The following is a 14,839-nucleotide window of genomic DNA, read 5'->3' as shown; positions in this document are numbered from 1 at the left end:
GGGAGAGGGTGAGATAAGGTTGGAGAAGACAGGAGCCAAGCTCATGCAAGGCTGTGCTGGCTTTGGTGGAGATTTTAGATTTAATTCTTAATACGGTGGCAAACTATTGAAGAGTTTTGTCTTTAAAAGATCACTCAGGAGGCGGGGCAAGATGGCAGACTGGTGAGCTGTAAGTTTTAGTTACTCCTCCAGGAAAGTAGGTAAAAAGCCAGGAACTGCGTGGACTGGACACCACAGAGCAATCTGACTTTGGGCATACTTCATACAACACTCATGAAAATGTCGAACTGCTGAGATCAGCGAAATCTGTAAGTTTTTGCGGCCAGGGGACCCGCGCCCCTCCCTGCCAGGCTCAGTCCCGTGGGAGGAGGGGCTGCCAGCTCCGGGAAGGAGAAGGGAGAACTGCAGTGGTAGCCCTTCTCGGAAACTCATTCTACTGATTCATACTCCAACCATAGATAGACTGAGACCAGACACCAGAGAATCTGAGAGCTGCCAGCCCAGCAGAGAGGAGACAGGCATAGAAAAAAAAAAAATAACACGAAAAACTCCAAAATAAAAGCAGAGGATTTTTGGAGTTCTGGTGAACACAGAAAGGGGAAGGGCGGAGCTCAGGCCTTGAGGCGCATATGCAAATCCCGAAGAAAAGCTGATCTCTCTGCCCTGTGGACCTTTCCTTAATGGCCCTGGTTGCTTTGTCTATTAGCATTTCAATAACCCATTAGATCTCTGAGGAAGGAACTTTTTTTTTTTTTTTTTCTTTTTAATCCTTTTTTCTTTTTCTAAAACAATTACTCTAAGAAGCCCAATACAGAAAGCTTCAAAGAATTGCAATTTGGGCATGTCAAGTCCAGAGCAGAACTAAGAGAGCTCTGAGACAAAAGGCAATAATCCAGTGGCTGAGAAAATTCACTAAACACCACAACTTCCCAAGAAAAGGGGGGTATCTGCTCACAGCCACCATCCTGGTGGACAGGAAACACTCCTGCCCATCGCCAGCCCCATAGCCCAGAGCTGCCCCAGACAACCCAGTGTGACGGAAGTGCTTCAAATAACAGGCACACACCACAAAACCGGGCGTGGACATTAGCCTTCCCTGCAACCTCAGCTGATTGTCCCAGAGCTGGGAAGGTGGAGCAGTGTGAATTAACAAAGCCCCATTCAGCCATCATTGGAGCAGACTGGGAGCCTCCCTACACAGCCCAGCAGCCCAGAACTGCCCTGGGGGGACAGCACTCACCTGTGACATAGCACAGTCATCCCTCAACAGAGGACCCGGGGTGCACAGCCTGGAAGAGGGGCCCACTTGCAAGTCTCAGGAGCCATACGCCAATACCAAGGACTTGTGGGTCACTGGCAGAGACAAACTGTGGCAGGACTGAACTGAAGGATTAGACTATTGCAGCAGCTTTAAAACTCTAGGATCATCAGGGAGATTTGATTGTTAGGGCCACCCCCCCTCCCCAACTGCCCAGAAACACGCCCCACATACAGGGCAGGCAACACCAACTACACACGCAAGCTTGGTACACCAATTGGGCCCCACAAGACTCACTCCCCCACTCACCAAACAGGCTAAGCAGAGGAGAACTGGCTTGTGGAGAACAGGTGGCTCGTGGACGCCACCTGCTGGTTAGTTAGAGAAAGTGTACTCCACGAAGCTGTAGATCTGATAAATTAGAGATAAGGACTTCAATTGGTCTACAAACCCTAAAAGAACCCTATCAAGTTCAGCAAATGCCACGAGGCCAAAAACAACAGAAAATTATAAAGTATATGAAAAAACCAGACGATATGGATAACCCAAGCCCAAGCACCCAAATCAAAAGACCAGAAGAGACACAGCACCTAGAGCAGCTACTCAAAGAACTAAAGATGAACAATGAGACCATAGTACGGGATATGAAGGAAATCAAGAAGACCCTAGAAGAGCATAAAGAAGACATTGCAAGACTAAATAAAAAAATGGATGATCTTATGGAAATTAAAGAAACTGTTGACCAAATTAAAAAGATTCTGGACACTCATAGTACAAGACTAGAGGAAGTTGAACAACGAATCAGTGACCTGGAAGATGACAGAATGGAAAATGAAAGCATAAAAGAAAGAATGGGGAAAAAAATTGAAAAAATCGAAATGGACCTCAGGGATATGATAGATCATATGAAACATCCAAATATAAGACTCATTGGTGTCCCAGAAGGGGAAGAAAAGGGTAAAGGTCTAGGAAGAGTATTCAAAGAAATTGTTGGGGAAAACTTCCCAAATCTTCTAAACAACATAAATACACAAATGATAAATGCTCAGCGAACTCCAAATAGAATAAATCCAAATAAACCCACTCCAAGACATATACTGATCACACTGTCAAACACAGAAGAGAAGGAGCAAGTTCTGAAAGCAGCAAGAGAAAAGCAATTCACCACATACAAAGGAAACAGCATAAGACTAAGTAGTGACTACTCAGCAGCCACCATGGAGGCGAGAAGGCAGTGCCACGACATATTTAAAATTCTGAGTGAGAAAAATTTCCAGCCAAGAATACTTTATCCAGCAAAGCTCTCCTTCAAATTTGAGGGAGAGCTTAAATTTTTCACAGACAAACAAATGCTGAGAGAATTTGCTAACAAGAGACCTGCCCTACTGGAGATACTAAAGGGAGCCCTACAGACAGAGAAACAAAGACAGGACAGAGAGACTTGGAGAAAGGTTCAGTACTAAAGAGATTTAGTATGGGTACAATAAAGGATATTAATAGAGAGAGGGGAAAAATATGGCAAACATAAACCAAAGGATAAGATGGCCGATTCAAGAAATGCCTTCACGGTTTTAACATTGAATGTAAATGGATTAAACTCCCCAATTAAAAGATATAGATTCACAGAATGGATCAAAAAAAATGAACCATCAATATGTTGCATACAAGAGACTCATCTTAGACACAGGGACACAAAGAAACTGAAAGTGAAAGGATGGAAAAAAATATTTCATGCAAGCTACAGCCAAAAGAAAGCAGGTGTAGCAATATTAATCTCAGATAAAATAGACTTCAAATGCAGGGATGTTTTGAGAGACAAAGAAGGCCACTACGTACTAATAAAAGGGGCAATTCAGCAAGAAGAAATAACAATCGTAAATGTCTATGCACCCAATCAAGGTGCCACAAAATACATGAGAGAAACACTGGCAAAACTAAAGGAAGCAATTGATGTTTCCACAATAATTGTGGGAGACTTCAACACATCACTCTCTCCTATAGATAGATCAACCAGACAGAAGACCGATAAGGAAATTGAAAACCTAAACAATCTGATAAATGAATTAGATTTCACAGACATATACAGGACATTACATCCCAAATCACCAGGATACACATACTTTTCTAGTGCTCACGGAACTTTCTCCAGAATAGATCATATGCTGGGACATAAAACAAGCCTCAATAAATTTAAAAAGATTGAAATTATTCAAAGCACATTCTCTGACCACAATGGAATACAATTAGAAGTCAATAACCATCAGAGACTTAGAAAATTCACAAATACCTGGAGGTTAAACAACACACTCCTAAACAATCAGTGGGTTAAAGAAGATATAGCAAGAGAAATTGCTAAATATATAGAGACGAATGAAAATGAGAACACAACATACCAAAACCTATGGGATGCAGCAAAAGCAGTGCTGAGGGGGAAATTTATAGCACTAAACGCATATATTAAAGAGGAAGAAAGAGCCAAAATCAAAGAACTAATGGATCAACTGAAGAAGCTAGAAAATGAACAGCAAACCAATCCTAAACCAAGTAGAAGAAAAGAAATAACAAGGATTAAAGCAGAAATAAATGACATAGAGAACAAAAAAACAATAGAGAGGATAAATATCACCAAAAGTTGGTTCTTTGAGAAGATCAACAAGATTGACAAGCCCCTAGCTAGACTGACAAAATCAAAAAGAGAGAAGACCCATATAAACAAAATAATGAATGAAAAAGGTGACATAACTGCAGATCCTGAAGAAATTAAAAAAATTATAAGAGGATACTATGAAAAACTGTATGGCAACAAACTGGAGAATGTAGAGGAAATGGACAATTTCCTGGAAACATATGAACAACCTAGACTGACCAGAGAAGAAATAGAAGACCTCAACCAACCCATCACAAGCAAAGAGATCCAATCAGTCATCAAAAATCTTCCCACAAATAAATGCCCAGGGCCAGATGGCTTCACAGGGGAATTCTACCAAACTTTCCAGAAAGAACTGACACCAATCTTACTCAAACTCTTTCAAAACATTGAAGAAAATGGAACACTACCTAACTCATTTTATGAAGCTAACATCAATCTAATACCAAAACCAGGCAAAGATGCTACAAAAAAGGAAAACTACCGGCCAATCTCCCTAATGAATATAGATGCAAAAATCCTCAACAAAATACTTGCAAATCGAATCCAAAGACACATTAAAAAAATCATACACCATGACCAAGTGGGGTTCATTCCAGGCATGCAAGGATGGTTCAACATAAGAAAAACAATCAATGTATTACAACACATTAAAAACTCGAAAGGGAAAAATCAATTGATCATCTCAATAGATGCTGAAAAAGCATTTGACAAAATCCAACATCCCTTTTTGATAAAAACACTTCAAAAGGTAGGAATTGAAGGAAACTTCCTCAACATGATAAAGAGCATATATGAAAAACCCACAGCCAGCATAGTACTCAATGGTGAGAGACTGAAAGCCTTCCCTCTAAGATCAGGAACAAGACAAGGATGCCCGCTGTCACCACTGTTATTCAACATTGTGCTGGAAGTGCTAGCCAGGGCAATCCGGCAAGACAAAGAAATAAAAGGCATCCAAATTGGAAAAGAAGAAGTAAAACTGTCATTGTTTGCAGATGATATGATCTTATATCTAGAAAACCCTGAGAAATCAACGATACACCTACTAGAGCTAATAAACAAATTTAGCAAAGTAGCGGGATACAAGATTAATGCACATAAGTCAGTAATGTTTCTATATGCTAGAAATGAACAAACTGAAGAGACACTCAAGAAAAAGATACCATTTTCAATAGCAACTAAAAAAATCAAGTACCTAGGAATAAACTTAACCAAAGATGTAAAAGACCTATACAAAGAAAACTACATAACTCTACTAAAAGAAATAGAAGGGGACCTTAAAAGATGGAAAAATATTCCATGTTCATGAATAGGAAGGCTAAATGTCATTAAGATGTCAATTCTACCCAAACTCATCTACAGATTCAATGCAATCCCAATCAAAATTCCAACAACCTACTTTGCAGACTTGGAAAAGCTAGTTATCAAATTTATTTGGAAAGGGAAGATGCCTCGAATTGCTAAAGACACTCTAAAAAAGAAAAACGAAGTGGGAGGACTTACACTCCCTGACTTTGAAGCTTATTATAAAGCCACAGTTGCCAAAACAGCATGGTACTGGCACAAAGATAGACATATAGATCAATGGAATCGAATTGAGAATTCAGAGATAGACCCTCAGATCTATGGCCGACTGATCTTTGATAAGGCCCCCAAAGTCACTGAACTGAGCCATAATGGTCTTTTCAACAAATGGGGCTGGGAGAGTTGGATATCCATATCCAAAAGAATGAAAGAGGACCCCTACCTCACCCCCTACACAAAAATTAACTCAAAATGGACCAAAGATCTCAATATAAAAGAAAGTACCATAAAACTCCTAGAAGATAATGTAGGAAAACATCTTCAAGACCTTGTATTAGGCGGCCACTTCCTAGACTTTACACCCAAAGCACAAGCAACAAAAGAGAAAATAGATAAATGGGAACTCCTCAAGCTTAGAAGTTTCTGCACCTCAAAGGAATTTCTCAAAAAGGTAAAGAGGCAGCCAACTCAATGGGAAAAAATTTTTGGAAACCATGTATCTGACAAAAGACTGATATCTTGCATATACAAAGAAATCCTACAACTCAATGACAATAGTACAGACAGCCCAATTATAAAATGGGCAAAAGATATGAAAAGACAGTTCTCTGAAGAGGAAATACAAATGGCCAAGAAACACATGAAAAAATGTTCAGCTTCACTAGCTATTAGAGAGATGCAAATTAAGACCACAATGAGATACCATCTAACACCGGTTAGAATGGCTGCCATTAAACAAACAGGAAACTACAAATGCTGGAGGGGATGTGGAGAAATTGGAACTCTTATTCATTGTTGGTGGGACTGTATAATGGTTCAGCCACTCTGGAAGTCAGTCTGGCAGTTCCTTAGAAAACTAGATATAGAGCTACCATTCGATCCAGCGATTGCACTTCTCGGTATATACCCGGAAGATCGGAAAGCAGTGACACGAACAGATATCTGCACACCAATGTTCATAGCAGCATTATTCACAATTGCCAAGAGATGGAAACAACCCAAATGTCCTTCAACAGATGAGTGGATAAATAAAATGTGGTATATACACACGATGGAATACTACGCGGCAGTAAGAAGGAACGATCTGGTGAAACATATGACAACATGGATGAACCTTGAAGACATAATGCTGAGCGAAATAAGCCAGGCACAAAAAGAGAAATATTATATGCTACCACTAATGTGAACTTTGAAAAATGTAAAACAAATGGTTTATAATGTAGAATGAAGGGGAACTAGCAATAGAGAGCAATTAAGGAAGGGGGAACAATAATCCAAGAAGAACAGATAAGCTATTTAACGTTCTGGGGATGCCCAGAAATGACTATGGTCTGTTAATTTCTGATGGATATAGTAGGAACAAGTTCACAGAAATGTTGCTATATTATGTAACTTTCTTGGGGTAAAGTAGGAACATGTTGGAAGTTAAGCAGTTATCTTAGGTTAGTTGTCTTTTTCTTACCCCCTTGTTATGGTCTCTTTGAAATGTTCTTTTATTGTATGTTTGTTTCCTTTTTAACTTTTTTTTTTCATACAGTTGATTTAAAAAAGAAGGGAAAGTTAAAAAAAAAAAAAAAAGAAAAAAAGGAAAAAAAAAAAAAGATTTAGTGCCCCCTTGAGGAGCCTGTGGAGAATGCAGGGGTATTCGCCTACCCCACCTCCATGGTTGCTAACATGACCACAGACATAGGGGACTGGTGGTTTGATGGGTTGAGCCCTCTACCATAAGTTTTACCCTTGGGAAGACGGTTGCTGCAAAGGAGAGGCTAGGCCTCCCTATATTTGTGCCTAAGAGTCTCCTCCTGAATGCCTCTTTGTTGCTCAGATGTGGCCCTCTCTCTCTGGCTAAGCCAACTTGAAAGGTGAAATCACTGCCCTCCCCCCTACGTGGGATCAGACACCCAGGGGAGTGAATCTCCCTGGCAACGTGGAATATGACTCCCGGGGAGGAATGTAGACCCGGCATCGTGGGACGGAGAACATCTTCTTGACCAAAAGGGGGATGTGAAAGGAAATGAAATAAGCTTCAGTGGCAGAGAGATTCCAAAACGAGCCGAGAGATCACTCTGGTGGGCACTCTTACGCACACTTTAGACAACCCTTTTTAGGTTCCAAAGAATTGGGGTAGCTGGTGGTGGATACCTGGAACTATCAAACTACAACCCAGAACCCATGAATCTCGAAGACAGTTGTATAAAAATGTAGCTTATGAGGGGTGACAATGGGATTGGGAAAGCCATAAGGACCAAACTCCACTTTGTCTAGTTTATGGATGGATATGTAGAAAAGTAGGGGAAGGAAACAAACAGACAAAGGTACCCAGTGTTCTTTTTTACTTCAATTGCTCTTTTTCACTCTAATTATTATTCTTGTTATTTTTGTGTGTGTGCTAATGAAGGTGTCAGGGATTGATTTAGGTGATGAATGTACAACTATGTAATGGTACTGTAAACAATCAAAAGTACGATTTGTTTTGTATGACTGCGTGGTATGTGAATATATCTCAATAAAATGATGATTAAAAAAAAAGATCACTCAGGTGATTAGAGGAAGATTAGAGGAGAGGCAAGAACAAAAGTGGGATGATTACTTTAGAGGGCTTTTGCTGTGGTTTTGATGAGATGATTATGGGTTAGCCTTCAATAGTAACAATGGAGGTAAAGAAGAGTGGGCAGAACTGACAGCAGTTTTAGAGAAAGAATCAACAGACTTTGGAAATGTGGTTAGAAGAGTGGGTGAGACTTTAAGGGAAAGATGATTCCCAGTTTCCTGGCTTGAGCAACTGAGTAGGTATATGTGCCACTTATTAAGATGGAAAGGACTGAAGGAAAAGCCTGTTTGTTGGGGAAGGTCAAGAGTTCAGGACAGGTTTTACGGAGGAGGTAATCCTTAAAATACATCATTGTTATAAAAAAGTAAATAACAGTGTAAAAATTTTGTATTAAAATCAAGAGGAGTAATGGAACTAGTAACGGTTCTGAGAGTCGAGCAGGAGAAGAGACCAGCAGTTACTAAGAAAGTTAGGGAAGGCTTCTTGGAAGACGAAGGACATAACTTGCCTGTGAGGTTTGGGTGGTACTTAAGATTAGTGCCCAAAAAATATTCCAGGTAGAAAAAACATGAGCAAAAATATTGAGATATACATCATGTGAATTTGGTCTTAAGAACAACTTGAGTAGTACTGAGGGGGATTGTTTCAGATAACAGAGGGAGATAATAGTTGGAATGAGGACAGATTCGTTAGGAAGGGGTGCCCAAAAGCTTAACAGTCAAGCTGCAATTGGTAGTAGGTAGAAATTGGCATGTTAGGATGGTTAATCTGGTATTTTTGTTTTGAATGAATTGAAATATGGAAGATTGGCTTTTGTTTTGTTTTTGTTTTTTGGAAACACTTGTGATGGTACCAGCATGGAAATACAGGTTTGAAGTGGGCTTATGAATCCAGAAGAAATGGAAAGAAAAAAATGAACAGGACTCAAGTGACTTATAGGGATAAGGAAGGAAGAATCAAAGTTCATTTTCAAAAACATACCTTGATAACTGGGGAAATGATTTTTAGCAAAAGTGGAAAAGTCTGTAATTAAGGGGCTAATTGAGTTGGATTTTAGACAGATTAGGGATGAATTTCTCATGAAAAACATTTGAGTCAGAGTAGCCCAAGCATATCTGACTTCAAACACTAACAAAACAATAACCAAAAAAAGCCTTCGGTAAAAAGGAACCAGGTTTATACATAAGCCCTCAGATTGAGAGACACCACTACTCGAGAGCTGTGTTGACAAGACAGAGCAACTGATTATTCTTAATCCTTTACTATGTATGTATCATATTGTATTTTATCCTTTTTTCCTTAATTTGGTTATCATCCTAGATATTTTAAGTGAAGTTTTCTGGTAGGAGAAAATAGGTTCTAGGGGAAAGATTCTTTCACTTTGAAAGCCAGTTCGGAATAAGATGATAGTGAGGCATGCATAAGGAATATCAAATTATTCCCTGAAACTTCATGAATATTTTTACTGTAGCCAAAAACCATTGGCTTTTGGCCATGTATTCTTCTTTTATAATGTCTTAATCTTTTGAGATTCTAGAACCTACTAGGCTCTATCTGCTGACCAGATGGATGACTGTCCTTAAAAATTTAATCATGTTCTCACTGTTTGACTGCTGTGTTTTGGAGAAAAACAATTGAAGGGTGGGGGTTTCCTCCTATAAGAGGTGAAGGGTTGGCTGCCTTCAATTTCTTTGTGTTAATCATCTTCTTGTCCCCTCCCTCAGGGATCCATATGGCTTTGGAGACAGTCGAGACACAAGACGTGATAGATCCCCAATTCGAGGAAGTCCTAGGAGAGAGCCCAGAGATGGCAGAAATGGCCGGGATGCCCGAGATAGCAGAGACTTGCGGGACCACAGAGACAGCAGAGACCTTCGGGACCACAGAGGCAGCAGAAGTATGCGCGATGCTCGGGACATGAGGGACCTCAGAGACTTTCGTGATCTAAGAGACTCTAGGGATTTTCGAGATCACCGAGACCCTGTATATGACAGATACCGAGACATGAGAGACTCCCGAGATCCCATGTACAGGTACAGACACAAGCATTCTGCTCTTTTTTTTTTTTTTTTTTTGTTATCTTTTTTTTAATGCATGTTCTGTTTATCTAATCGAAAGCTCTTTATCAGCCTTGTATTTCCAGTGTCATCTAGTGGTAGGTGCTCAATAAATACTTGCTGAATGTGTGAATGATTGTTGAATTGTGCGGAGTGAATGAATTTAGGTCTTTCCCTGTGGCTTGTGAAAGGCAGCATTGTGCAAATGGAAAAAGATGGAATGCAAATTGTGTTGGCAGTGTAAAAGCCCAGGGAAGCAGGTGGGAGACCATGGAATGGTTTCTCAAAACTATTAATGATTATTGACTTATTTTGCATTTACTGTGTGCCAGATCTATGCTCCAATCCCCCCGCCCTCTGTCATTTTATAAGGCAAGTTAACTCACTGACAGCCACAGAGCTCAGAAACAGTGGATCCTAGATAATGAGCCTTGTTTGTCTAATCCCAAAGTCCTATGCCTTCACTTACTTCCTCAGAGAGTGTTGAATTCTCTGTATCTCATTTCTGCCACATGGAACAGAGTTGAAATTGTTGTTGATTTCCTTACGTTCCAGGAGAGAAGGCTCTTATGACCGATACCTGCGAATGGATGATTATTGCAGGAAGAAGGATGAGTCTTACTTTGACCGTTACAGAGATAGCTTTGATGGACGAGGCCCTCCAGGCCCAGAAAGTCAGTCTCGTGCAAAAGGTATAGTAGCAGAAGCAGTCAATTCTTATTACTGGTAGAACACTTTACGAAAGAAAAAGGAAAATATTAGCCAATACCCCAAGTGAAAAAGAGCTAATGACTTGGCCAGGCAATTCACAAAAACAAAAAATACAATAAATGGGTAGGGAATATTTAGCTTGAAAATACTTTTTAAAATGCAGATTAGTACCATCATCCAACAAGAAGAAATAAATATGAATTCCAACAATAAAAAATGGACAGAAGATTGGAGCTGAAGACAGTAAGTGCTTGCTTTTTGCCCACAGACTTCATAACTAGAATTATGTGCATTATCTGTGCAGCATGGGTTTTTCACAATTTTTACCTAAACACGTCTCTTTTTAGATAAAGACAAAACTTTTTTTAAAAAGCCTAGTTTTTCTCAATAGACATTTAAAGTTTTTGAATTGTTTCATATCTGGTCAAATTGAGATGTTTAAGAAACTCATTTTTACTTTGTTATTAAAATTTACTACTTTTTTTTTGTCCAACAAAAGGTCAACAAACTCAAGCATCTGTCAATAAAAGTCTTAAATAGTTATATTCCCCCACCGCAAAAAAAAAAAAAATTTTCATGAAATGTCTTTTTTTTTAACCCCCTAAGTTGGCAGGAATTAAAAAGAATGATAATGCCCAGTGTTGCAATGTTGACTAAGGGGTGAAGAAGTAGACACTAGATGATCCACCTCTGTGGAGGTATAAATTAATACTGCCTTTTTAACAGGGCAGTTTGGCACTATGCTTTAGAAGCATTAAAATAATCATGCCCTTTAATCCAACCATTTCAGTTTGAGGAATTGATAATAGGAAAATATTAATATTTATTTTTAGGAGACAGACTAGAAGATTAATTCGGAGTGTGTATATTACAACCCTTGCCTACAAGTAGGTCAGGATTCAAAATAAAGCCTGTAACTTGTATTTATAGAAGGGCACAGTCATTCAGTTTACCCTGATGGTGTCTTGTAGAACGTCTGAAACGTGAGGAACGACGTAGAGAAGAGCTTTATCGTCAGTATTTTGAGGAAATCCAGAGACGCTTTGATTCCGAGAGGCCTGTCGATTGTTCTGTGATTGTCGTCAATAAGCAAACTAAGTAAGAACCCCTTAAATTTTATTCCCCAGTAAGGAGAAAGGTCAGATGAGAAATTCAGACTCCCTTTTTGGCTGCTCAACCTACTAAACTTGGGCTGTGTATCCTGACACTGCTATGCTGTGTTAGCCAAAGTTTTTTCAGTTGTAGGTGACAGAAAGCCCAATTCAAACTGGCTTAAGCCCAAATGCGAAATTTTTGGTTTACTTAACTGAAGTTCAGACATAGCCAGATCCAGGGTCAGACTGTGTCATCAAAACTTGGTCTCTGTGCTGGTTTCTCAGTGCTACTTTTCTCGGTGTTGCCTTTCATTTGCAGTAAAGCTTTCTATTTGGAAAGGCAGGATGGCAATGGCCTCCAGACATGTGTGTCTTCTTAGCTTAACAAACCCAGTAGAAAGAAAGTTTGTCTTTCCCAGAATTACCACCAAAAATCCTGGGATTGTTTCTCATTGAACTGACCTGGGTCACTTTGATATTCCTGAACACCAGTCACCATGACCAGGGATGCTAAAATACTCTGATTGGCCAGGCCTTGGTCATGTGCCCATCCTTAGAGCTGGGGGCGGGACCAGCCCTGTGGAACCATGTAGACTACGAGTGGGATTCCTTCCCAAAGGAAAATTGGAGAGAGTATGGATGCTGATCAGTCAAAGCAGTACGTACCCCCTTCACAAGACAAGACTGAATCCCCAGTACTTTGGAAGGCACATCTTTGCATTTGTTATCCAAGAAACAGCCTTTCATTGCAAAGTGTCGTGGCCTTGCAGAACTGTTAGATGACTACGTTAGTTAAGCCCAAGTTCACAGCACCATTTTACTCCCCTTCTACCACCTCTGATTTACATTCTCTCCTCCAGTAGGCAGAGCAGAAAAGCGGAGGGAGTAGAAGCTTGCAGATTTGGCAGGTAGTTGTGTTCCCTTTCCCCAGGTGGTTAGCAAATAACTTCTTATATTTTCTAGCAGTTTGGGGTTAAAGTGCTAATTTCAAAGCAAGTGACGAGGGAAGTAGGTGTTGAAACACCAAGCAGGAGGCAGAATTCACAAGCTCTGAGCTGCCTTGGTCAGACAGAGATAGAGGCTGCTTTAACTGTGGCCTTCTTCTTTTTGACAAATGATAATAGCAGTCATTTTTTGAACACCTACTTTGTACTACCCCATGATAGGCACTTTACATAAGTTATTTTTAATACTTGACAGTATTCATATTACATATGTATTCTTTCAGCAAATTTTGTTTAATACCAACTCTATACTAGGTACTGGGGCTATAAAAGAGCAAACACACAGCTCCTGGTGGAGCTTATACTCTAGTTGGGCAGATGATAAAAGCATATAGGTGATGACTGAGTCCTGTTAGAAAAGAATATATCAGGGATTTGATTAGATTGGCAAGAAAGGTCAAGGAAATGACATGAGCTGAATGATATTTTTCCTGTTTTATTGGTAAAGAAAGTGAAGTTCGTAAGGTACAGGGACTTGCTTAAGGCAAGTAAATGGTAGAGCTGGGATCCAATCCCATCTTTCTCATTTAAAGGCCCATATTTTTCTGTGTTATGCAGTTTCCCCAAAGACAGACTTGTACCACAAGTCTTAGGCAGCAGCAGGATGGTGTTAAGGAAGGACCAGTGGACCAGAGAATCAAGAGAAGGACCTGGTATTAAATGCTGTGCTACTGTCAACTTCCTGTGTAACCTGGGACAAACCAATTCTGATCCAGTGTAAAGCAAGGGAATGGGCCTAGATCCTTGGAGCCTGAAGAGGGCACTAGGGAGAGACATTGTGGGCTAGGATTTGAGCTTTCTACCTGCGCGTAATACAGTTAACGGAGAGGAAACAGTGCACGGATTTGAAATTGGTCAAGGAGGGCTCACCTGGACCCTGTTTATTTCTACAGAGATTATGCTGAATCTGTGGGGCGGAAGGTACGAGACCTGGGCATGGTAGTAGACTTGATCTTCCTCAACACAGAGGTGTCGCTGTCACAAGCTTTGGAGGATGTTAGCAGGGGAGGGTCTCCTTTTGCTATTGTCATCACCCAGCAACATCAAATTCACCGCTCCTGCACAGTCAACATCATGTTTGGAACCCCACAAGGTACAGAGGCCCTAGTGGGTCAGAATCCTACAGGTAGTCACGAGTCTGTTAATTCTTTTATGCCTTACTCATAAACAGATTTTCAGCAACTGACTCATGAATTCCAGCTCTAATATGATAGGTCCCTTTTATAAGTGGACTGAAGGTGACTTAGATAGTCATTTTTCCATCTGATATTCTTTCAGTGGATACAGTTCTGGGCCTGCTATATGTGATTCACTAAACTTAGCCATTAGGTCTATATAGTGATGTGCTGGCAAATTTTAACAGCCAGCTCTCTGAGGCAGGGCAGGAAGGTGCCCTGGTTTGTATCATCTGCTGATTTCCATGGTGTAAATACTCCTATCATGGCCTATTTCAAGCCACCAACATGAAGTCACTAAAGTGGCTGTTGGGGGGAGATGCACACGATCCGCTCCCGCCAGTGAGAGCCTGCCCCAGCACACCTCTGGCACATGCAGCACTGAACATGATAGAATCCTTACTTCCACCTAACTTTCTAATGGAAGGCAGAGAGGGATAATAGGAGATTAGGATACTACTTGTAAGTGCTCTGGAGAAGTGAGCAGAGGGGACCATGAGAATAAAGAGGAGGTCCTGACCACCCCCCTTCCCCAAGAGACTCAGGATAGGTTCTGTTAAGTCCTTCCCTTAAGTACCTTTTAGCCTACATTGAACCCAGTGTTGAGACTTAGCCAACTGATGCCCTGCTCAGTGCTCTTAAACTACATGGTGCCAGAGGACAGACTTTTTCCCATTTGCTACCATACTTGAGATCTCAATTTGCCTGACCAGTTAAACCCATAACTATATAACACATAAAGCCCTCGTGTGGGCCATTTGTGTCTGAGGCATAGTCCTCAAGATGTGTGTGAACATTTATATAAAGTTCAGAGA

At 40.4% G+C, this 14,839-nt stretch overlaps 1 protein-coding gene across 3 annotated transcripts in view; it reads left to right on the top strand.

Moving 5' to 3' along the window:
- The window catches only part of NCOA5 (nuclear receptor coactivator 5), a 35,502-nt gene that overhangs the window by 17,406 nt on the left and 3,257 nt on the right, over positions 1 to 14,839 (top strand). For all 3 annotated transcript variants that reach the window (XM_037811449.1, XM_037811448.1, XM_037811450.1), the window contains 4 exons: positions 9,708 to 10,016; positions 10,596 to 10,732; positions 11,723 to 11,849; positions 13,743 to 13,942. In XM_037811449.1, coding sequence (XP_037667377.1) covers positions 9,883 to 10,016; positions 10,596 to 10,732; positions 11,723 to 11,849; positions 13,743 to 13,942 — 598 coding nt within the window. In that variant the 5' untranslated portion in view covers positions 9,708 to 9,882. The remainder of the gene's footprint in view (positions 1 to 9,707; positions 10,017 to 10,595; positions 10,733 to 11,722; positions 11,850 to 13,742; positions 13,943 to 14,839) is intronic.

This window comes from Choloepus didactylus, chromosome 19 (assembly GCF_015220235.1).
Source record: "Choloepus didactylus isolate mChoDid1 chromosome 19, mChoDid1.pri, whole genome shotgun sequence".
Taxonomy (NCBI): domain Eukaryota; kingdom Metazoa; phylum Chordata; class Mammalia; order Pilosa; family Megalonychidae; genus Choloepus; species Choloepus didactylus.
Note: the sequence above shows the minus strand (reverse complement) of the source record. Positions and strands in the feature narration are given on the sequence as shown.